This window comes from Hetaerina americana, unplaced genomic scaffold (genome assembly GCF_022747635.1).
Source record: "Hetaerina americana unplaced genomic scaffold, ioHetAmer1.1.p SCAF_5, whole genome shotgun sequence".
NCBI lineage: Eukaryota > Metazoa > Arthropoda > Insecta > Odonata > Calopterygidae > Hetaerina > Hetaerina americana.
Window position 1 is genome coordinate 41,833,118 of NW_027287095.1, and position 25,400 is coordinate 41,858,517.

Genomic DNA, 25,400 nt, shown 5'->3' on the forward strand with positions numbered 1-25,400 from the left:
GCCCTAAATAACAATCGCCACTTGCCTCGTATCCCGCCAAGAAAATATCTCGGGATATTTCGCATGTATGCTCCATCATTATCTTGCGATTTCCGTCCCTCCCAATCCATTCGAACGTTTTTCTTCTCTTTTCCCGCACTAATCCCTGCTCACCTCCTGTAGCACAGTTCGTGACAAACGCTCACGAAAATCACCCCCGTTTAGAGGGAAAAATGCACTCGCGGGAGGAAGAGAGAGAGAAAAAAAATGAAGCCGCGACCCTCCTTTTTTAGAGGTCAGGATCCCAACAAAGTCTTCCACGCGAGGAGTTGAGAGGTCTTATGGAAATAAAAAATATGAGACCGATTTTTCTGTCTTTTTTCTCTGAAAACCTTTTTAGATTCCGAGTTATGATTTCGCCCTTTTCCACTGCCGCAGAGTACGAGGCAGCTGTAACAGATGGAGCACGCTTCAGAACTCAACCATTCCACACACCCCCGCAACCTCTACTGCCGGCCCACCTCTTCCCCCCTTTCTCCCCTTCCTTTCTCTATCAGCCTTTTTCTTTCTCTTTCCCTCCCTCCTCCGTTTCTATGACAACCCCCACCCCACCTCGTTTCACGGAAATATTTCCCCCATATAGTATTTAACCTCAGTTCCCCGATTCTTCCTCCCTCTCCCTCTCTCTCCGGTCTTTTATCCGCAAGATATTTTTATGGCTTCTCCGTTTTCTCTCCCTCTCCTTCTTCCCCCGTAATATTTTTCTCACACATTCAGCCCCTTGTTTCTTCTCCCAAATTTAGTGCTATCTCCCTCTCTTTCCTCTCGTCCCATACAGTTTCTTTGTACTTCGGTTGCTCTTTCTTTCGCTTTCACCCGGTTCCCGCTTCTTTTCCTCTTGCCCTCTTCCTCCCTATCGCTTCTTCGCTTCACGTTCGACTACAGCAGCCTCCCTGGGTGCACTCCCCCTTCTTCATTTGGCGATAAATTTGCTATTATATCTCTGTTTACTCTGTAGTGTTCTATATTATCCCTGTCCCTTTTCATTTATTTTATATAATTGTGCATTTACTTCAAAGGTTAGCAGATTTTTGTTAGTGTTATTAGTCAGTCTCTTTTCGTATTATGTTCCTTCCGTATACCAGCTTATTAATGAAATGTATGTACCAGTCTTATTTTTTCTGGTTTCTACCATTTCAAATCCGTATGCATCTGCCACTTTGTTGGCCATCAGCTGTTCTCTTGATATCTATGTCTTCGAGTATAATGTATACATTGGATAGCTTAAAGGGTCTATCAAATGTTATTTACGGCAAGCATTATGTTTCATTTCACGAGCATACAAATATTTGGGGAAAATTTGTTAATTGTCGGATTTCAGTCCTGTAATACTTGTTCCTGTGTTCTAGTTAAGTCTCCACTGAGTATCCCACAATATCGGTTAACCATTCTACCAAATAGAAGCCCCAAAGAATTATTTCTCAGTGGTCTCGAGGCGTGTGGTTTTTGGACACTTCCTGTCCGCTGAATGGAAGCGTCTTTTTCTCGTATTCCTTTACGTGGATCCCACATATTTCGCCCGTCTCCTTTAATCTTCTCCCTCCCTCTCCCATTCGGTCCCTCGCCTCGACCACTTCGTCCCTTTCATCCCTCACCTCCCTTTCCTCCAAAGTAATCTCTTTCTCATAAACTCTTCCTGCCCTCACCAACTCAACCTTCTCACCCACGCCATTTTTTTGCAGCAATGATTTTTTTTCTTTTGCCGCGCCCCCGGAGACGATACATTCGGGCACATGCAAACAAACCAACAGACGATGAAAAAGAGCACGGCAGTGGACTGGACTGGGTAACTTCCTCACACGGCCAAACCGAGCTGCAAAATGTCTCTCGAGAAGAATAACTTGGTCCAACTAATTCCTATCCTCATTTCTGTTTTTGTTACTTCATACGCTTCGCTTACCTTTTTGTCCCTTGGCCGTACATCGTCCTTTGCATGAGCCAATGCAATTACTTGTGCTCCATTTCACTTCCTCCTCTCTGGGGCGGTCAGAATTAAACTAGTGTTAAAGCGGACGCATATTTACTTATGACGAAATAGCTCCAGTTACATCAAAGGGAAGACGAAGGTCTGTTGACATGTGGCTTGAAAAATTTTGTCAATAGTGCTGTTTACCTATCACTTCGTCCATATTTTGGTGGCCTTCGTCATCGCTTGTGTCGGGCAACCTTTTTCATTTTTCAAACAGGGTGAACAACTAGGAGAAGCCCTTGAGTATTAGTGATTGGGAATTAGTTGTTCATCTAATACATTAAGGGAAGTATACGTATAATACATGTCTTTGCCCGCAATGCAAATCTATAGTTTTCAAGGTGGCACCATTGAAATATGAGTACTATCTCTTGGTACTGCAGCTTAAACCCGCGCCATTTTGGATGGTGTTGCAACCCGAGGTAAACTGACCTCCGAAGCCTCCTCACAATTTATCCTCATAAATGCGTCGCTATGTGGACTCTAGAGTAACCTATTATTAGGCCCACAAAGAATTATTCAACAATATATTGACTCATATTATCGAATCAGCCAGTCTGACTGGACAGATTTGCGCCTTATTTATGTCAATCGTCTTCAAATTCTGATTCGTTCGGTCATAGCTATGTCCATTAGCAAAGACCAAGACTAGTCCTTGACTGTGGTTTAAAAGTTTTGGAAGAAATTCTACTTTTAACGGGCACAATTCTGTGTAGCTTTTTCAAGGGTTGTTTATTCTGAAAATATCTAAAATTTTTTATCAATTCGAAAAACAAAAAAATATTGCTTAACAAAAGGCGTTAGTCAAAAGGTATTGAATTAAACTTCCGGAAAATAACAGTAAAATGTTTCACCCATAAACTCTCACATTCCATTGTTGGTAATGCACTATGAGGAACATTTGTCATGGAAATACATGTTGCCGCCGCTAGTTTCTAATTATAAATAGAAAGAATAATTATTATTATTTTGGTAGTCTACCATTGATGGTATTTTTCCGATGAACACAGAGTTAATGACGCCAAAAAAAAGAAGTTGCCCAATTTTGATCACCGAATGACTGTATTATTTTAGTTTAAATATTAAAGCCCTCTTCTTTAGCTCCTTTAATTTTTCTTAAGCCATCTCTGAATAAAAAGTGTTATCATTGAGGTTTTGAAATAAACATTGTATTTCAGAATCAGGTTTTATTTGTAAATATTCAAAAGTATTATTATTTTGTGAGCTTAAACGTGGACGTTGAACAAAAGTTATAAATGCATATTATTTGTCCATGGCACTCAATTCTTAATTGTCATATATGTAAGCTGTAAATCATGTGCAAATATAATTGCATCGTTAAATATAATTTAATAACCCTGAGTTTCCGTATGGTTAGGATACAGCGTAATGCCCTTAGATCACCGGCATTCCATGTTTTTTCTCTGTAATGCAGGCATTTTCGTCAATTACCTTCTCTGTAGAGACATTTATATATTATTTTTCTTGTGCTTTCATGAATTGAGTTCCGCGAAATCGAGCCGGAAATAGTTTCCTTTTGGTCAGCAGAGACAAATGCTTTCACAGTTTGGCCATTTTCTGCCAGCATTTCACCCATGCTTGAAGCGACATCCTCGACGTTCGTAATCTTTTCTTCAATGCGATGGCACGAAAGGCATATAGCGTCCTGGGGATAATGCCGTTAATCGTCACCTTCCTGTGCACAAACCCCCCGTCCAAACTGAACTCGCTCGCATCGCCCTTGCAGCTCATGCATCCGTGGAGCCAAAACGTCCGGCTTCATTTAGGCCTCCCTCATCCTCCTCCCACTTGGGAGTTCCTCCCTCCTTCTCTCCCGCCCGGCCACCTGCATCGAAGGACTTCTCTTTTTCCCCCCTCTCACAAAGAGACGACTGCCGTGCGAGCCTCCTGCTGCCGCCTCCGCCCCAACGGCGGCGGCCAGTGTGCGCAGTCGGATTCTGCACGCTTCACTGCCACCTTTGATTGAGTCTTCCTTTCCTCCTCCCATGTGGATCCACGGTCAACTCCCTTCTCCCTTTGGGGGAAACGAGTTGACCGTGTGGGGAAAGGTTTTTTTTTATGGGCATCGGCACCCTTGCGCTCTATATTTTTGGACTCAGCGTCATGCCATATTTGTCTATTCACCTGTTTGTAGGAGTACATAGTCTTGCCATCTTCCTATTTACTACGGGGCGTTTTATTTCAGAACGACAGTACGGTGTCGGAAAAGCTAAAGAATTATTTTTAAATTATCATATTTTTCCTCAGTATGTTGTTAGTCATTAAAATTTAGTCTTAACTTTGTCATAGTTAAGACTTAATGACTGTATTGAACCGTTCTTACTCGTACCTTATTTCTCAATGCTTATTAATGCTAACAAACATTTTTCAAGAGGCATGCTCTGCAGTGTATTGCTAAAGCAAAATATTTAGTAGTTTTTTTATACTTACAGACCCTTAATTTACCTGGAGTATTAATAATATATCTATTATGAAAGTAAGTTATCAATTTTCACAACCTCCATTATACTTATTCTTCTGAAGGGAGAGGCACCTACGCGTTCGCAAAATTTCAATTTATTGGTGAATAAAAATATATCTTGAGTCCAAGGACAATCTATTTTTATAAAAATATTAAAAGTAATATAGTGATGAATGTTATGTTTATTTAATGGCAATATTAATGATAATACTTGTTTTCCAGGGTTCTGTACGGCAACAAAATAACTGATCTACCCGCTGGAGTATTTTATGGACTGTCCTCTCTGCAGCTATTGTAAGTGTGAAGTCACGATTCCTCAAAACTTTCGATTTTAAATAATCTTAGATGTATCGATAAATTTTCCCGTTACATTTGTTTTTATTGTGTACATAAAAATATTTTAGTTATTTTGACAATGTACTGATAACTTCCTAACTAATCTTAATGTGCTAAAAAATTCTTCATTTTGTTACAGGTTGCTGAATGCGAACGAAATTTCCTGCATTCGAAAAGACACCTTTAGAGACCTTGTGAGCCTTAATTTACTGTAAGTACCTAATATCTTTATTTGGCCAAGCTTACTTCAGTGAAAACACTGATTGTACTACAAGAAACGTATCGGTCCTCACTGTGGATTCCTTTCGGTCGAGCCGGAGAAAAAATAACCTCGAGTTTAATTTTTGAATTCCCGGTCACAGTTCATTTTCTTTTTGATCTGGGCGCAACCATTTGCGTTGTTCTCTTTACGTTATTTAAATAAAGACGCCAAAGCTCTGCTGGTGTAGATCATTGTCGCAGACACGTAATTTTCAGGCGTTTATTTAGCCCCATTAATCTTGAACATCTTTCAATTCCGCTTTTCGGGAAAATTACAGGCCGAATCCGAGGGTTTTGTTTCAAGAGAGAACTTTTTCCCCCCCTTTGCTAATGGAGGAAAATTAGAACAACTTGAATGGCGATGTGATCTCCTGTCGAAATTTCCGTGTAAAACGTTTCAAAACCTCTCGCTAAAAGGGTCCGGAGTGGTCACTCGGGACCCCAAAACTCGCCGGGGAAACGTCAATTAACCCGCTTCCCTTTCTCTCAGCAATCTGGAAGCCGCGTTGAACACGCGAGAAGAGGTCTTCACGACATTTTCTCTTCAGCGTGTTATTTTTTCCCTCTTTATTTTTATCCCACTTCAGTATCGTATACGTAATGATCGATCATTTTGTAAATCTTGATGAATGGCTGAGATATATCCCGGAGACTCACTTGCAGTTGTTGCTGAAGTATATTCTTTTTCCCTCCATGCCATTCCTCGCTCTACTTTGGTCCAAAATTAGCGTTTTTTTTTAATTTTCTTCCTTTAAATTTAGTTATTAGGAATTACTCTGTGTTTGGAATTGTTCGGGTTCAGATGTTTTGTTACGCTATCGGATTGGTCCGTGAAACATGGAGAGATAAAAATCGAAAATAACTTCCAAAATAACTTTGGCTCTGGAAATTTGGTAGGACAGTAAATTATAGGTCTTTGTTTTTTCCAAGAAAGAAAGAGGGATGAAAGTAGATAAAAAGCCGTCGTAAAGCGTATCACATTTAATGGTAAAACACTAACGCCTATCTCTCTAAAATACAATTACATTTTTCATTCATTAGGTATTAAGGTCCGTACAATTTTTTTACAATTCCTCCAATCATCACAAAATCTGACGCAGAAATACAGCTTTTACGACCATTTTAGAAGATTTTTTTATTGACCTCAATTTTTAAGAAATTGTTCAATTATCTTAGTCGGCACTCTCTCTCTCTCATATCTCTTAAATTGCCTCTATACTCATTTTTTTTTGGTGGGAACGGTTTTGAATTACAGTTGAATATTGCCTCCACTTATCTCCCTGCCGTGTAAAAAATGACTTCTTATATTTTCTAGCGCAGTGGCAATCAGTAACTAGCTATCATTTACGTGTACTGAGGTAATCCTCGAATCCCACATATACCGTGATAATGCGCGATTCGTTTCGCCCCTCGACGCCTTATTAGTATGGTAAGCGACATTGTTGTTGAACTTCCAACACCACGTCGCAGGAATTTAGGTCATTTCGCATTCTATTTTTTGACGAAACAGTTCATTGCAGTTTTCTCATCATTTATTTTTTTTTGCTTTCAGATTTTATAATGGTTCCATCACTCAATGAAAAAATATGATTTTTCTTCGTAAGTGGCTCATTGTTTTATTATATTCAATGGACAAGCTAAGCGGGTACTTACAATGTAAAACCTGAAGGAATTTAAAAGAATTTACAGGAAGCTGAGGCATTTCATTATCACATTGTTATTAGTTTGAAAAGGAAATGTACAGGAATGCATCTTCATCACACCCTGTTAGCCATGAGCAAGTCACTTGTCAGGGGATATTAGGACATTTGTGGTAAACAGCATAATTGTAGGAGTCGGGAGGTGATCTTTTGAAGCGGTCTCATTAGGGATAACCTGATTATTATAAGATATATGAAGAGATGCACATATTCTACCTCACTTCGGTTTTATGCTATAAATTTTAATGCAAAGGGAAAACCATTAGGTATCTAAATTAGTGTGGATGTCGACTCTCTTTATTATATCAAGATAAATCAATCTTCCGAGATATGTTGTCTTAATTATCACCTCCTTGTAAAAATTAAACTCCTATAGTTTTCAAAGGGGTCGAGATGGTGCGGGGGCTAACGTACTGGCTTCCCACCCAGAGGACCCGGGTTCAAATCCCGACGGTGTTGAATATTTTTCAGAGGTATCTCGATCCCTACTTGAGGTGCTTTGTGGAGAGCACTTCGAGTGGGTACGCCTTCCGTCGGATGGGACGTTAAACTGCGGACCCCTTGTCGCCTTTCGTAAAGAGAAGGCAAATGCCGACGCCGGGGTTCTCTCCACCCTTCACCATTAACTGTCCATCCCCTATGGCGCAAATGACCGCAGCAGTCGGTCGCCTCCCCTAAATACTACTACTACTATAGTTTTCAAGTCTTTTTCTCGTGGGTTGCATTCTGCGTGAATGGCAGCGAGTCCTTCATTGTTCGTCATAATAATCGGGACCATGTGAATTTGTACGCAGTTGAGTGATTCTCTGGAGCCTATTTCGTGAATTTGAAAGTGAGATTTTGCTTGTCGAGAGGCATATTGTGGCGCACTTACCGCCCTTAAAACATCTGATTCTCGCAAGGCAAAACGCGTGGTGTAAGCGGAGAGGTGAGGGTACAAATGCAGCTTGAATCATCACACCGATTGACCCTACCACCTCTGGACAGGGGAGCGGATCGGGCAGAGACCTCGCGAAGGCATCTCGTCGGCCAAGGATCCTTATCTTTCCGCTCTCCTCCTTCTCCATCCAACCTCCTCCTGTAATCACCCGTTTCCCCTGCCACTCCGATACACACATACTCGTACACTCCTTATACTGTACGGGATGAAAAAAATCATCCAACCCATTAATGGATTCCCAATGGGAAAAGCGGACTGGGCCGGGGGAGATTGGAGAGAAGCAAAACACCGTCGGCAATGGTACGGTCTTCAGTGGCAAGGAGGGGGAACGGTGTAAAAGGTTCGAAGATGGGAAAAGAATTCCTGCGAAACCGCATCATCTCCTGTGGTGTTGTTCGAACCGACCCTGTGTGGTTCTAGTTGATCAATAGTAGTGGGGAAATAAAACCCGCCGAAGATGGTCGTAACTAGTCGAACTTCTTCTCACTACCATTGAAATGTGCACAGTTTCAAATTGGAAGGAGGGAGGAATTACACCTCCTTTCACTCACCTTAAGTCAACTTGAATTTTGCCTTTCAAGGAAGAAAGAAGTCATGGATTCTCCAGATATTATGGTCCCTGAGGATGATCAAAATATGGGTGCTTATGTGTGTGTATGTATGTATATATATATATATATAGTTTATATATATATAACCGATAAACACAGTAATCAACGCGAAGATCGGTTTGGTAGGTGATGGTAGAGTTCACCTAGTACTAAGCCCGACGGCGTGTGAAATTCACATATCAGGGTAGGGGAGCCACTTCCTTTCCCAGTCCCGATTATTGGGTACTAGGAAGATCTGGTACCCGAAAAATCACTTAGCTTGGGTAGAGCTCCCCGATCAGTAGTCCAATGCTCTACCCCCTGGACTACCGCGACTCACATATATATGGTAAGCAAGGAAAATGTTTGTTTTATTTTGATGTGGCGGTTCAAGTTCATTAATTCGATTATATATTTCCTAGTCCTTTCTTTGATGTATTGTTTCGGATAATTTAATTTATTCTTATTAATCCCCATCTAATATCATCACATGGGAAACGTTCCGGGCACTGGCTAAAATCCTTTAGAAGTTCTTGCAATATCTGGCAATAATATTTCAAGGAAATTAAGCAGCGTGTTAGACCACATGTTCCATAGAAAAAACTTAATAATATGAATTTTTTAAATTAATTTTTTAAGAATTGTCATGTGCTCGTCTTTTAAAGATGAAATAGTAGCAAACTATGGCGATATCCTTTTCACTTGTTGGATTGGGTGCGATACGTATGTCGTTATTATATCGTCTAGTGGCGCTTCAGATTATTATGGAGAAGAATGAGACCCTGGACCATGAAAAAATTGGCAAATAATTCGAATGATTCAAGTCTCAGAATTTAAGACAGAGCAGTCCACTAGCATTCAGGTTTGAAGGGAGTCATCTGTTAATCCCGGGAAGATTTACGAGTATCGACACATCGTTCCTCGCTCACATTTTCCAGCACTTGAACGTTTTTCATGTGAGAACGATTTGTTACTTGCTCCTAAGTAATTAACATATTTCAAGAAAGGGCCTTAATATGAAGGAAAAAGGGTGTGAGCGGAAGTAAGGAAGAAGGGAGTTAAAGTTCAAATTGCCATTTGCTGGCCTTTATGAACCTCTGGTACACCCATTGTCATTATATGACTATATTATTTGCATGATTTAAAAGAATTTAAAAAAATGATGGTATTGGACATACGTCGAAAACAATGTTCATCCCGGAACCTTAATTAATACAATAGTTAAGCAGATATCGATGTTGACCAAAAAAATATATTGGTTACTAATGTCATAGAGATAAGAGATCATCTCGCGAAATTTCCTTTATCTAATCTCTATACATAATAAACAATTATTAATGAACGTACAGTTTATCCTTTCATTTACGGAGAGTCACCAGAGGAATTCTGTTCTTCGAAAGATTCTCTCTCTCTCATATTTTTTGGCAAAAGGATTCGTCAGATATGATTTTTCATTTTATCCGTCACCCTTAACAAATACAGCCGCGTGGCGTGTGCGAATTATTTTATTCCAATATTCATTTAACGTACATGTTGTCTTGACACACCCCCCTGCACTAGCCCCGGTGGGGGCTCACAGGGTGTACCTCAGATTTGTGTGTATTTTATCAGAGCAAACTGGCCACAGTATTAATTCGTACATTGACATAATAATTTATTTGTTTCTTGGAACCCAATGCCGAGGAGAATAAGGCCAAAATAATTAATTAAAATGATACGCCCTGGTGACCACTGAAGGCATTAGATATATTTACTGGGTTTTCTCACCTGCGACGGCAATCCTATATTTTACCCTACTACATCGCTATTCCCACTCCTTTCAATTCCCACTCAACCAATTAAAGCGCACATTTGTGTGTATAAGTTCGATGGGGTATTAAGAGCTCTTCCCGACTTACGCCTCAAGTGCGTAAAACTGTCTGCAAATCCAGTTGGTCACTGCCACCGGGATTCCCCGTCGTAATGAATCGCTTTTCTGATTTCATCCCTCAGTTATTGTTGGCTCTCACCACCGGAAGAGCTTCATTTAATTTTCGAGGAAACAGCGCGACGCATCAAATTTTGACAACCTGCCGCGCACCTTTTTCGTGGAAAGCAGTCAAGCAGTGGGGTGGATAGTCCTTTAATTTTTCATCCGCACACTCACTTTCCCATTCCAATTTCACCCTTGCCCTTGGATCCACATCACCCTCTTCCTCCCACCGTCCGACCCCCTTCCGACCCCCTTCCTCCCGCCGGGTCCTTTTGCGATGACTTTTTCGCTTCTCCTCTCTCCAACACCCCCTCTCCCACCCTATTCCGTCTCTCTCCCTCCCTCCTATTCCTCCTCATCCCATCCCACGGCACTGACTCCTATCTTGTTGTCTTTGAGACGCTAATTGGACAGCGCCACCCCGAGGAAAAATGACTAATTTGAGTAAGGCAGATAACGAGACGGAAAAGGAAAGAGTGAAAGGGGAGCAGGGAGACGGGAATAGAGCATGGGGGAGAATAAGAGAGAGAGAGAAGGAGGAAGGAAACGTCACAAGTCCGACTTCCGGGTCGGTCGTAATTTATTTCTGTGAAGGGGTTCCAGCGGGATGATATACTATCGCCTTGTCTACCTTTGCATCAACTTTGTCTCCCCTCCTTGAGGAATGAAATGAAATCTTGGTTCTCAAACGTTCATTTCGGTGGGTAGGACGTTGGCGACGACGTAGTGTTATTCGTAAAAGATCCAACTCTGGGAAAGAGATTGGTTTTCGTGTACGCTTACAGATTTCTGTAACCCCCGGAGGGCTATTTCCTTATAAATAAAATAATCCTCGAAGTACGTTCGACCACCTACAACGGTGGCCTAATCGGATTGCTAACAGTTATGCATTTTTTTCGTCGATACAGAAACGCCTTACAATTCCTATTGTTCTAAAATTCTACTGGAGTGGCATATTATTCTTGTATGAATTTAATCTTTAATCGATAAATATAGTAACACAGAGGTTGTCTGTGCTTATTGAATGTTCTAATTAATTCGGTGATGTCGCATATTAAGGGGAAAAATGTTATACTAAATATGTGAAATTACCCTTGTCCGCTCTTTTGTTGAAAATTGCGTTTTTTCTTGGGAATAATTTTTCTTAAGTACTTGGTTTGGCTGTGGTTTATCATGTGTATCAATAAACAAATATTGAAGTAAATTCACCGATTTATGGCAATGAGTTTTGAGTTGTTATCTAATTTTCGGAATAGGTTAATATTTGTTAACTTGGGATCAATTTTAAAGTGATTATCACGATTGAACTCTATGATGTTCTCATCAGACTTTATAGTATCCCAAGATTTGTTGACTTCAGTCTTCCTTCCTTTTAAACAAATAATTCTCTCTACGTGCCGTTGACTGGATTTTCCTCGATCTTAGCCTTACACTTCGGGTCTTTCCTTTTAATTTCCTTTCTATCGTGTATCTAATAAATCTCTTGTGCTTGAGGTATAACCGTATCCACCTGGTTTTTCCCTTCCATGGGAATATTGCTCCATATGCCACTTCTTCTCCCGCTTTTACGATTCGTGTGCTTTCTCATTTTTTCCTCTTCTACTTTCCATTTGATTTTCCGCATCCAACTCCAGCATCATATTTCGAATCGACAATTGTGAGCAGAAATACCTGCACTGCAATATTTTATCCGCTCCACAGAGAATTCGCAGACACGCAAATTCCCATCGGTTCCCGGACGCACGCAAATATTAAGGGAATAAACAACATTTGATTTACGAATGTGTCCGATTCCACATTTCATTCCGGTAAACATAAGCGGATCTGTTCGCGAATTCCAGAAATGCGTCTGCGCCCTGCCGATGGTCCCATTTCCACGTTTAAAATCAATCCAGGGAAGGAAGGGTATGGGGTCGCCTGAGTCCTGCTACGTTCATGCGTCGCCCACCGCTAACCCCTTCCCGTCCAACTCCACCTTGGATTTATATCATGAGATTGCCCAACTCTCCTCACATTTTCTTTATTTATTCCACCCAATCCATAAATATTTTCAGAAATGAGTTTGTTTACGATCGAGAGAAAATTCGTTGGAGAGAAATGGAAGAAAATGGAGGGGATACTGAGAGGTAGCAGTAAACGTGGTATGAGAAAGGGAATAAATTGATAATTTCATTTAAATGAATTGTGGTTGGAAACTTGAAGAACTGAAGAGGTTAGTGGGGTGTGGAAAATGGTGCTCGTGGGTTTCATGAAAAAGTGTGTGTAATATCCTTCAACAATCTTCTCAAACTAGCTCCTGGCGCTAGAATGGCGAGAATAAAATCTTTCCGATAGCCTTTTTAAAATCAACTCATCTAGATATTTTTCACAATATCAATTTTAGGCTGTTAGTCCATAACGCAGAATTCTTTTGGCCGCAAAGTAAGGCGTTCGGGGGAAAATAAAACCGAAACGTCACGAAATATATATAGGTAACATTCAAATTTTTCCTCTTTAATCTCATATTTTATATGTGTAAGAAATAATTTTAAGATAAGTATTATCAAGTAGACTACGAGTATATATATATATCGACTGTATGTATAATTTTAATGAGATGAATTATTATGAAGCAGAACATGGCCACATGAAAATCTTAGTTTTTGGGTGAATTTGATGTACTCATAGAAATAAATTTTAAGGTTAAAACGTAAGGATTAAGATTTTGGGAGAATTAAAAGGCGGCAACAAATATGAATACACTTTTTCAGAGCTTTGACGTTCTTCTCCTCCTTAGCTAATGCCATTATATTTTGTTTCTCCTCCTCAATAATTGTTTTTCTCATGAATACCATTCTGATGTGTTGTCACTTTTGAACAAACATCTTTCTGAGCAAGTTTTCTCATGGGCAGCATTTTTTATAGGTTAAATAAAATGGCTCAAATGTTTATCTTATGCAGTAAGCAATTTTTTAACGCGGCCAAAAGGACATTATTTTCCGTCGGTATGTGCTATTAATCTTTTTGTTCGCAATTGCGAAGTGTTTGTATGCTCGATGTCTAGATTATAGTCGGGAGACATGAGAAGTTTGTGGTCTCCCTCGGGTTCCTAAAGCTGTAATGACCCTTCCGTCTGATGCCCTCTCCGACCTAACTTCTCCCACTACAGCTTCCTCACCCTCGTCCACGTCCACCCCCAAACCCGATTTCGTCCTTCGCCGCGCGAGCTTAATCGTCGTCCTCCCGACATCCCACTACCCCACCGCCATCCCTGCCTCTCTCCCCCCCCCCGCGGTCGAACTCATTTGATCCTCGATCGACTCGCAATGACCGTGGGATTTGGCCGCTGTCGTTACAACGCGTAGCAGTTAAACGTAGGAGGAAATCCTCCCTAAACTCTCTCTCTCTCACGCTCTCCCTCCCTCCTTTCGCAAACCCTCTCTCTCTCTCTCTCTCGAGCCATTAGCGGTCCTCCGCTGCGCGTAACATACATAGACGGTCGCCCGCTATCCCCCCTTCGTCCACCCGTACGACACACACGAATTCCGCCATCCACGCCAATTGTGCGTGGTAGGCCATTCCTGGAGGGAAGACGAGGGAGGAGCGGGGCGAGGGGGAGTTTCCCTCCCGGTTTCCCAACTTCCCTCATCCTCTCCCTCACCTCAGCCCCCCTCCTCCACCCTCTTTCAGACACCCCTTCAACCTTCCCGTCTCCGTTGTGGACCCCCCGCCATGTCACCTCTTGTGAGCGACCACCCACCGACGCTGCTCTCCCTGGCGGGCACTCACATTTCGGGAGGGCGCCTCCTATTAGCTTTATTTTTTCCTTGACCGGTGTCGGAAACCTCGCTTCGCGCCGCGCCGCTGCCGTCTATTCTCGAAAAACAATGCGACGGGGCGGAACAAGGAAGGGGAAGGCGTCAAGATCCTTGACAAGAAGGCGGTTGAATGGGCAGGCGTTATTTTAAAAATCATTCCAGATAATTCGGGGAGTTTCGGGCAGGAGGCGAAGTTAGAGAGTTAAAAGACGGATGGACGAGAGAATTACTACATTAAAGGTGAAGGGGGATAATTTTACTGTTACATGAGTAAGTATCACGTAGGTTATATAGGAATCGATATACGAGTAAATATTGCGAAAAAAATGTGCATTCAAGAAAAAACATTAACTGTCAGTAATGCTAGAATCGGAAGTTTACATAAGAAATGATACCTCTCTCTTTTTTCTTTCAATCTAGGTATTTCTGCCCGAGCTCTCGACAGGTCAACATCATATTCAAGGCAACGGACAGTGATTTTTTAACGTATGAGTTTTGGTGAGGAGGGTTAGAGGATTAAAAAAATTGAATTGTATAAAATTAGAAGTTAAACATTCCAGGGTTAATCATGAATGTTACAAAAGGAAGATAAAAATATCTAAAAAGATTACGTTGAGAACACTGACTTTTATTGTGAATGAGGAAAAAAGTGTTTGAACCTCGCTTATATCCCTAAACCTTTAATCAAAGTTTGCGATGTTTGATATAAATGACTGAATAACTTATGAATTACTGAAATTATAGTTCAAGCGTGTACTTTTATGATATCCTGCAGTTCTACACTTCTATGGCAGGTACTGAACGATGAGTGCTCAGGAACTTTTGTGGCTTATCCACATCCAACCGTTTCCAACCTGTCAGAAACAGGATATCTCAAAGTCAACCTACTCGGGGTCACCGAACTTAGTCGTCGCGACAAGGAAGTTCATGTGTAGCAGAAAGCAGAAAAGGGGAATTTAGGGATATTTATTTGCAAAAATCTTTTTAATCGGGTGAATGTATGTTAATAAAACGTAAATTTCCAAAATAATTTGTAAAATAGGTAAACATGTAAGTAATTATATTTTTTACTAAGCAACGACGGGGCAATAATTCCATAGCAATGTGTTATTATTTTGAGTACTTTACATAATAAATATTGCATCAATCGAGATTTTTATTACCTTAGTACAAAGGAATTCATTTTTGTTACCTAACCAACGTTAATTAGAGGTGTATCTGAAACCCAAAATGGTTAAGGGAGTAAATTCATTGAGGAAAATTATTATTTCGTAATAATGTTTGAAAACACTATATTTTTCTTGTCACGTTATGTATCTTGGGATAGGGTCCCTGCATGCTTATAATGGGAGACATTTTCTCTCGCTTGCGTCGATATTCGTGAAAGGAAGGCCGCGTGAGGTGCGTCCCACTAGCCGGGACATTTTCAGTAAACATTTTTCGCAGCGCGGGGAGAGATGACTAAAACCCAGGCACGGGTCCCAGTTGGCCAGGACGTGGGGAGACCATAAAGGCTACTTGGTTGGAGAAATTAGATCTGAAACCCGAAGTCGGTGGATGTCGAGTCGATGTGGTGGAAAGAATAACGGCAAACGTTATATCTTTCCCGCCTCTGTCATCCACGGCAGGTTTCGTTTTTAATGTCCCCTGGGTGATGGGGCCAAAAGGAGCCGTGCGAGATGGGTGCGAGAGACGGGTGGAGTGTGGGGCGCGGTGAGGAGAGTAAGGGTTGTGGAATGGGAGGCGGGAAGAGGTGAAGTGGGAATCTGTAGGGAGGAGATGAGGAGGCGGAAAGGGGACGCATGAATGTTATTTGGTTATTTTCGGGTTAGAACACGTTTCGCCCATTATGCCAGAAATTGGCACAGATTTCGGGGACGTGAGCTTGCGTGCGCATGTTTTTAAGGTTTGGGAGATAAACCTATTAATAAGCGATCATCGGTCCCTCCCTAATTTCATTTTTTTTTGAACCTATGTCTACAGAGAGAAGAATGACAAAAACAGTTTTTCATAGCGTCAGCGGCAAACGAGGGAAAAATATAACGCGTGAGAAAGAAAAAACGCACTATTTGTCGTTTTCTAGCCCAGAAGCAATCACCATTTAATCGCTTTTTGCGTGCTTGTTGAGTTTTTCTACCGGGATACCCCTCCGATCCATTTTTCCAGAGAAGTTGTCGCACCGTCAAAGCTTCAGTTGGTATCAAATGTCCTGGAATAATGGTGGGGTCATGTTAAATATATTTAACTTTCAATTTAAAAGAAATGCATTATTCGCTGCTCTCTTGCTACCTAAAAAATTAGAGAACTTAAATTTAAGTCTTGCGGATTGCAATCATAAGGGAGGTAGTCCACGGGAAGTTCCTACATTTATGTTTAAATTTTAATGAGATTTTCAAATATCATTAAATGAGAGGTCTTTAATCACATTAATATCAATGAAAACGGTAATTAGAATGAATTACTTATTGCCTTTAATTCAACGCGAGAACTGTTTAATTTCCTCGTGAGTCATTGTGTAATTATTATTGGGCCTTTTAATAATCCAAAATTCCCTCCAGATAATGAAATACTGCCATGATTATTAAACATCTCCCACCATTTAATACAATCTTACATTCAAGGTGTAATCCATCAATCTCAGATTTAGGTAAATGACTGATTCGTGAATCTTAGTTTGTAGAATCTGATACCATTTACTGCCTGTGAATTAAAAATAAGCACATCATCTCTGATTGGTCAACAACCACAGAATCACCAATCTGTGTATGCTCGATAAATAGTTGTTGACTGTCAATACCAACCTTAGTTTCCGTTATAATGATTGGTTTCGGGCCATTTATAATAAATAAATCCGTCATTGGTTTGATTAAACTTTATCCAGTTTTTCTCCATGGCAACAATACACATAATTTATACTATTTCAGGTAAACAAAAAATCCTAGATGACGAGATCCAGGAACGGGATTACTATAAAATTACGCATTTCTCAACACGCTTATCCGCAAGGACACGTGAGCGTACAAGAAGGTTGCGTAATGATTTTTGGTCATTATTTTTCCTCGTAACTCAAGTGCATTGCGAATGTAACTATTATGGTAGAACTTGTGTCCTTTCAGCTGTCGATCGCAGGAGAATCACCTGTTTATTGCGTTAAAACTGCTCTGTATTCTAGATTACTGGGTCAATGGCCATGATTTTTTCTAAAAAAAATGGATGCCATGAGATCCTTTAGTTCTTCTAGCCTACATGTACCAATGTGAGGTATTGTACTACATCAAAATGTGAATTAGGAGAGTAAGAAATGTAACAAATACATTTATATATTACTCGTTAACTGATCGAAAATGTGAATCAAAAAGGGATAATATCCAATGATGGAAAATACGCACAAAGATTAAACCAGCGTAAGACCAAAGAAATAGCCACAAGGAAGTGAAAGATTCTCATTGATAATCAAAAATAACTATGGCTACGTTAAATGCCTCCCTTAATTCATTATTTTGCAATTGAGGTTTCCATAATGACTCCGAATTTTTAATTTCTTAATTTTTCATTTTACAGTGAGATCACGTATATTTGAGTCACATTAATGTGGTGAAATTGCAAGATCTCATTTAATGAGACCGCTTTGTAAGATCAACGCGTAAAAATGGTAAATTAATGTTTACATAATCATAGATTCCGCGACGACCATGTCGTTGGTGAGATGGTGGTTTCTATGAACTCCACAGCCTAGATAACAAAGAGTGTATAAATACGAGTTACGTTAATTATTCGAGAGAAATTATTTAACTATTTTGTTACTTCCATTAAGAATTTTCTCGTTGCGGTTACCATCTTTGTTGGAGGGAAACCGCGCCGCAATACACTTGGTGATTAGTTAGCCATCAGTTGGCGCTCAAAAAAGCGATTGGACATCAGTGTTTGTTTTCCTCAACTCGATTCGGACTAATTACCGAAAAAAACAGTCTAAAACGCATTTTGTCCCACAAATCTTGATTAATGACTCCTGAAATCGTTCCCAAACCTTCACACGTCCCGTCGTTTGCGCGCAAGTACGAAATCCATAACACCGTCCATTAGGAAACCCCTTATGGAGGGCGGGACAGGGAGATGTGGCCTGGTGGAGGGGGGTTTTGAGAGGGGGTTTTAAGTCCTCTCCCCGCCACAGCAGCTCAACCCCCCACCACTCTCCGTAGGTCAAAGCGACGTTTCATCCCGTCGACGGGGTGTCGAGGGACAGGGGGAGAGTCGCCACCGCCTCGGGGGTGGAAGGAGCGGAGAGCGCGATGGGTCGGTTTTGCGACCCAAAGGTGCCGTCAAATTAAAGACGGATTTGCCACCCGAGTGGAAGGGGTGTCTCGGAGGAAAGTAGGAGGTCGAGCGGCGTAGTCTGACGGAGGATGTCCGCAAGAAACCACGGGGGGCTGACGCGGGGTTAGTTTGCGGGGGTGGGGGGAGACGGTGCGGCGATAGAGGGGGTTGGTTTATGTATGTGTGCACATCACCATCACGTCTGAGGGTGGAAACCCCCGCTCCGCGCGAGGGTAGTGGAGGTGGTCGACGACCCTTCCGCCCAGAGAGTAGCCACCCCGCGGATGCGGACTGCATGGGACCTCGCACGGTCGGGACAAATGCCGCGTGGCTAATCCCACAATGCAACGCGGGACCGGAAGTAAAGGCCCCGACGGGAGGGTGTGGGCGTGTGTATATATATGCACGGGAGAGAGAAATGGGATTGCAGGGAGAGCATCCGAGTTGGGTGGGTGGGGAGGAGGAGTGTTGGGCGTCCGATCAAATTCCTATCTCTCCCGCGTCCCCTCCCCCTCTTCCCCGGTGAAACCACGCCCCTCCCTCACTCCATATCCGCCCCGTCCATCTGCGGTCCTAATACGATGCGTTGGACTGTAGGGAAAGGTTGTACGTTAAAGAGGGGAAGGGGGTACTGGGACGGGGGAGGGGGATTGCGGGGTGCTTACGCTCCCGCACCCTCTCATGCCCGCTCTCTCCCACCCCCCTACCTCATCCACGTCACTGCCGGAGACTTGGAAGTCCTGGCTTCGGCTTAATTCCCGCTTATTGCGTCGTAACGAAGATTTGTCTCCCTTGCTCTCTGATTCGTGCTCTCGGGTGAGGGATATTCCAAACCCACTCCCACCCCATCGCCGCTCGTGTTGTCCACTATTTCCCGCTTACGATGTGTGGGTGTGCGTGCACTATAATCTGCCCAAATGGCTTGTGGGGGGATTAAAAAAATCTTGTTTTTTATGTATATACTTTTGGTCTCGCGACCCACATATCTCCAGCCTTCCCTTGAGCTATTAAATACGCGGTCTCCGTCCATTTGGTTATCATTCGTTGCCATGAGGATATGGTTTTTTTTCTCCGGCTTCAATTTTACGTTTTCTATTTTTATCCCGCAATCAACCTGCTTTCGCGTTTGTTATTCTATGGCTCAGCTTGCTATCCGAGTGGATTGAATATTCATATTTTTTTCATTTCTGTAATCCCTTTTGGTGTGGTTGAAAGTAGTGGTGTATTGAATATTTTAAATCAATTGGATGTTTTGGAAGTTACAGGTATTATATAATCCACAAAGACATTTTGTTGGTGGTTTCCAATTTCGCAACTGCTATTCATGCATAGAATACTTTACCGGATCATCCGTGTGGAAGACGATTCTGATATTTGTTAAAGTGTATTTTTTCTTAACGAGTAAAGTATTCGACATTATGAATCAAATTGAAATTAACATAGTTCTCAGTGAATTAAATAGTTTTCTTATAAATTATTCGTTACTTCCATTGTCGCATGTAGTTCACTCATTGTTAAATATTTTTACTATGTTGATTTATTTTTAGTGTGTAATTGCGCTCTCTTCAATGCCAGATGTAATTTTTAAAACTTTTATTTCGGAAATTTTATGATATTTTTTGTTTGCTGTCTCTGAGATTAGTATTAATTTTAAAATTATTTCTTCCAGGTCACTCTACGATAATAATATCCAGTCTTTGGCGAATGGAACGTTCAGCTCCCTCAAAAGCATCCAAACTCTGTAAGTACAATTATATTTTTAATTCCTTAGTTTTTCATGCCTGCGGTACAATTGTAGCCACTTGTGAAACCATCTAAACCATTAGTGGTCGCAAAATCATCGACATAATATTTTCCTAAAAAATGAATCCTGAAAACATCAAGGAGGACAGCTACACTCAATTTTCAGCTATTAATCAATTCCATTAAAGATATTTTATAAATTAATGCTCCAACAGATTCAGGCGAGATGTAGTGGAAGTTCGTCATTTGCACTTTTCCACAGAAATGTGGGGTAATTCTATGGAAATCAGTGGAAAAGTGCAAATTTGTTTTTCTCGTAATAGAATGAATGCTGTTTTAATTGAATTCAATAACGCTGTTTTTACTGAAGAAATTTTTCTCAATATTTATTAAAAGGGTAGGGAAGTTTTCATTACAATTATGTGTCATCAGTATACATTTTGTCAAAACGTTTTGTTTGTCTTGTTGCACTTCGTCGGTCGAGGAGAATTCTCATTGAATTATTTTGCGAACTTGGTCCTTAACGACTTCAGCAATGCGCTTAATAGTTCGCTGCGCTTTTGAAAAAAGATACTTCGATTAATAAGTCAGTTTACCCAATCAATCAAGGGCGTCGAAGTCCTTTAACCTTCCGCCGCTGATGTCACACGCACTTTACCATCCATCTTCCATCAGAGCCCTTATCTCCGACCACTTTTTCTCATCTTTTTCCGTCCCTCAATCCCTTCGTGTCCTCCCATCGTCTCCTCCTCCAACTTTGTCGATCGCCCCATTCCCTCGTCATTTCTTCACTTTATTTGCTACTCACAGCCAATATAGTTCGACCCCCTCCCCGCATTTTATCTGACACCGGCGCCGCGATACCTTACACTTTCGCACTCCACAATATCCTACCCTCCTTCATAGCGTCTCTCAATCGCCTCGCCACGCCATCTCCGATCACTCGACATCCCTCGGTGCGAGGACCGTAGTCCCTCCCTCGCCGTCCCTCTCCCTTTTCCCCCATAATCCTCTACGAAACTTTTTTTCACCTCCCCGTGCACACCTACCTACCCTCCTCTTTTATAACTCAGCCCGCACGCCCTCGCACCCTCATCGCCGATCGCCGCCTCGTCGTCGGCCGCCGTCCCCGAATGCTCTTCGAGCGGTGCCCGCCCCATCGATTACCACACCACCCCTTCCCCCACAGATCCCCTCCCGGCTCGGCCACTCATCCAAGCACCGATCTCCCCTCCATTTCCCTCCTCCCTTCTCACTCTCCTCCCGCCTGTTTTCCCTCCCTCCCCCAATCCCCAGAATCTTCTCCGCGCTTTGAATACTTTCCGCTGCACGTCTCTCATTAGACCCCAGAGGATTCCCGGGGAGACTCGGTCGGGAAACGTTCGCGGCTCATGCGCCGCACGCATTTCCTCGGAGCGGTGAGTGTGGGCGGGCAGGCAAGGAGAGACATGGGGATATTGGTTAAGGGAGGGAGATACATGAGAATGAATGGAGAGAGGTTTTTTGGAGTGGTTTTGTGGGCGGGGGAATAATGAGGGAAGGAGTGGATGATGGGAAAACAATTGACGGGTGAATTTCATCGATGGTGTTTCGCGGAATGTTTCAATCGGATGCCCGTCGTCCGATCAGTATGAATGATGGGAAGATAGCGATTTGTTTGTTTTGTATCGAATTGATGGCTTGTGCAATGGGATTTTGATCCGGTATTGATTGCCAAATATCATTGGTCACCGCGTTTCTCAAAGGCCACCAAAAGACCAAGGTAGAAATGATGGGTTTGAAAATAAAATGATGTGATAATTTGATTTCTATGGCTAAAAATCCTTTTTTCATCCGTGTTTTTAACAATTCCTGTGGAATTTCTTGTCCCCTGTGTAGTTGTAATATGTATATTTTGTCTTGAAAATTATATTTATGTATTATCCTCCGCCCTACTGTTCAAGAATAATTGGGGGTAATTTTTTTATAGCTTTCGTTAAACTTTTTGGAGGAAAAAAGAACGTGTAGCGACATATTTTACTAACAAATTTTGTGAAGGCTTCATATCTTAATGCTGGAAAAAATATCAAATCCTGTTTGCCGTAATTCTATCTTAAAATGTACAAGAAAAGAAAATATTTAATCAGATTTTCCCTCATTGATCATTATGCTTACTTGGAAGCAGAACTGTTTATTTTTTCAATCATTCCTCATTAATTAATGCATCTAATTTCCCGGCTATGGACTTTCCAAATTATGAAGCTTAATTTTCATTTCGGGCTAGTTTTTCGATCGTCTTCTGCCAGCCTGCTAGGCTCAAAAGATCACAATTGCGGCGAAAAAAAACAGTCACGTCGACCTTTACCGCCACCTGCAATAAATTGCCTGAGCTCCTCTATGCGTTCCTGTGGCCTTCGCTGTTTTCCTTTCCTTGTTTTAAAGTCATCCTTCTTCCCATTCTTCCGTTGTTCATGTGCGCCATCTGGCTCCCGTCTGCCTTACCTTCTTCCCTCCCCTTGTTTCCATATAAGGCCGCCCCCATGACTCCTCTCAATTTGTCTTTGTTCTTATCTTATTAAGCTCGTGAAGTGAAGTACAGCAACAACACCAACGATGCACTTGCAGATGAGCGTGCTCGTTTCTCTTTTGTTTAATCTGGAAATATTGCGTCGTGTCCATCTGCGAGGCTGCCCGATAAATTCACGTCGCGAGGAGGGATTCCATAATAATACGTCCTTCAAACCAGCGTGCACGATGAAATCATTAGAAGGCCAATAAACCGTCTTTATGCATTACGCCTCGGAAATGTATCCAACGCGTTACTCACTATAAGTACTGTGCGTAATGGTGTAAATTTCACTTGAGGGATACATCGGAATGTTTTGTCTTGAATAATGATATGTATTTTCTCAGTCAAATTATGAAGTTTGAGGAAAAGAAGTTGGATGATAGGTAAATTATCCAGACCCATCCATGGCTCTCTGTTATAATCGTGTTGAGTCATAAATCACGAAGGAATAGGCAAATAAAGCGCTCCCACCTTTTCTACCTCTCCCTATTTTTTCGTCTAACAGAACTATCAGCAGTACTTGGCTTAATTCACATTATATTGACGTAGAAGAGGGCCTCAATTATTTTCCTTTTGATAAACGCAATGTTTACCGTAGCTGTTGCAATTATTTTAATGGAGAAGTAGGTCCAGTTTAATTCTGTTCCCTGTGTATTTTCCGTTCAAGCGTATCCTACAAACCGCAGTCTAAATTTAAAACCTAAAGCAAAGAGGATATAATTAAAGTTATGAATATTTATATATATATATATATATATATATTTTATACACGAGTTTCAAATTGTAAAGTTTCATCTGCATACCGTTGGTTCAAATAATTTATAAAAGTATGAAATCTGTTGTAATAATCTTAGGAAGGCTATAACAAATGAGATGGCACATTATTATTTTTTCCACCCGGGATGTAATTCTCATTTCATTACTTTTCGGTGGTTTATACAGATAGATGTTGAGCATTGTGAATGTTTCCAATGTTATTTCAAAGGGAAATAACATTGGAAACAATGTTATTTCCCTTGGTTGGTATGTCATTCATTTTGGTCTTTCTAAAGCGAAGTTGGTAGCTTTACAATGTATCCTCCGAGTTTCTCTCGGAAATATTTTTCATGTTAAGGAGTGAGTAAAACTCTGAATATAAAGATATTTGCCGATGGAAAGATTTTGTAGTGTCGTTTGTGTTTCAACTCTCTCTCCATTTAAGAATCAGTGTTTTGATACTTTTAGATGAATGCATGGTTGAATTTAGTATTGTATTCCTCCGAAACGGATGATGGAATGCTATCCATGCCTAAAACGTGACCGAGAATGGAATTTGGACAATGAAAATTAAAGTAGGGAACCACCTCGCTTCCGCATCTACAGATGCATTTCGTCCTCCATCCCGTCTAGGAGATATACCTGTATGACAGGAGGTTTTGGAGTCCCAGCCATTATGGGAAAATGATGACTTGATCATAAGACCTAGAAGATCAGACTTAGTGCGCAATTCGTTTAATTTTCATAATTGATAATTGTTTTGGATAAAATATTACCTTGAATAAGTTTGACAATATATTCTCATTCACTTCTTACTGTGGCGTCGCCCAACAACACACGTGCGCTTAGAAATATTCCTTAAACAACACAATCATACTGTTTGAAATTTTTTGGAGAATTGCTTGCATGTAATTTTCGTTCGTAATGTACTGCAAACCTGGGAACAATTTTTCTTCTTTCATAGTATTTTTTAACAAATCGTACCGTTTTTTATAATATTTTTTCTCTAAATCTTATCCCGTATATATAATCAAATGCTCCTCGTGCCCCTTACAGATTCCACAATTGTCACTTTCAATCCTCTGTTTTCTGCCCTTTGCCATAGAAGTACTCCTTTCCGTTCCTGTTTCGGACGATACCAATCCTTGATTCCGTCCGAAACAGAAAAGTTTTCTCGTGAAAGAACGTTCGTGCCATTTGACTAGGTTATTAGATCTGGGGTGTTCAAAAGAGGGTAATGGTGAGACCAGGGGAAGAAACCCGGATCTTGAGAGGATCCTAGGGTTTAGATTGTTGCAGAATCAGAGGATCTTAGAGGAGTATGAAACAGTTCATTATATGGTAAAGGAAAGGGTAACGTTCAAGGGTAGCTCTAGGTTTTTTTGCCCCGAATGTGAATCGTTTTCTTGTTCCTATCCTTAATAGGAATATCTGCTCCTTGTACAAATTTCTCTCCTGTCGCTCGTATTCCTTGGAGAGATCATTCTAAATTTCAGTACCTTCCCATTTCTTCGATGGCCTTGGCTGTCGACTGCCTCTTGACTGCGGTAGTATGGGAGGTGACCGACAGCTAAGGTCATTTGCGCCATTAGGGATGGACAGAAAAGGATGAAGGGTAGAGAGAAACTCGGCGTCGGCATTAGCCTGCTCTTAACAAAAGGCGCCAAGGGGTCCGCAGGTTAACGTCCCATCCGACGGACGGCGTACTCACTCAAAGTGCCCTCCACAAAGCACCTCAGGTAAGGATCAGGACATCACTGAAAAATATCTGTTCTCGCCGGGATTCGAACCCGGGCCCTCAGGGTGGGAAAGCAGTACGTTAGCCACCGCATCATTCCGATCCCCATCTTGACTGTACCGCCGTGTATGTGCTACTTGTGAGATGTCCTCGTAGACCTTTGCTTCGACCTTGCTTTTTATTGCTTGGGTTATCAATTAGAATATGCCGAGAAT

General features: G+C 41.5%; 1 protein-coding gene across 2 annotated transcripts in view; it reads left to right on the forward strand.

Moving 5' to 3' along the window:
- Positions 1-25,400, forward strand: part of sli (slit guidance ligand) — a 587,738-nt gene that overhangs the window by 427,042 nt on the left and 135,296 nt on the right. For both annotated transcript variants that reach the window (XM_071591752.1, XM_071591753.1), the window contains exons 11-13: positions 4,713-4,784; positions 4,966-5,037; positions 20,070-20,141. In XM_071591752.1, the coding sequence (XP_071447853.1) occupies positions 4,713-4,784; positions 4,966-5,037; positions 20,070-20,141 (216 nt within the window). The remainder of the gene's footprint in view (positions 1-4,712; positions 4,785-4,965; positions 5,038-20,069; positions 20,142-25,400) is intronic.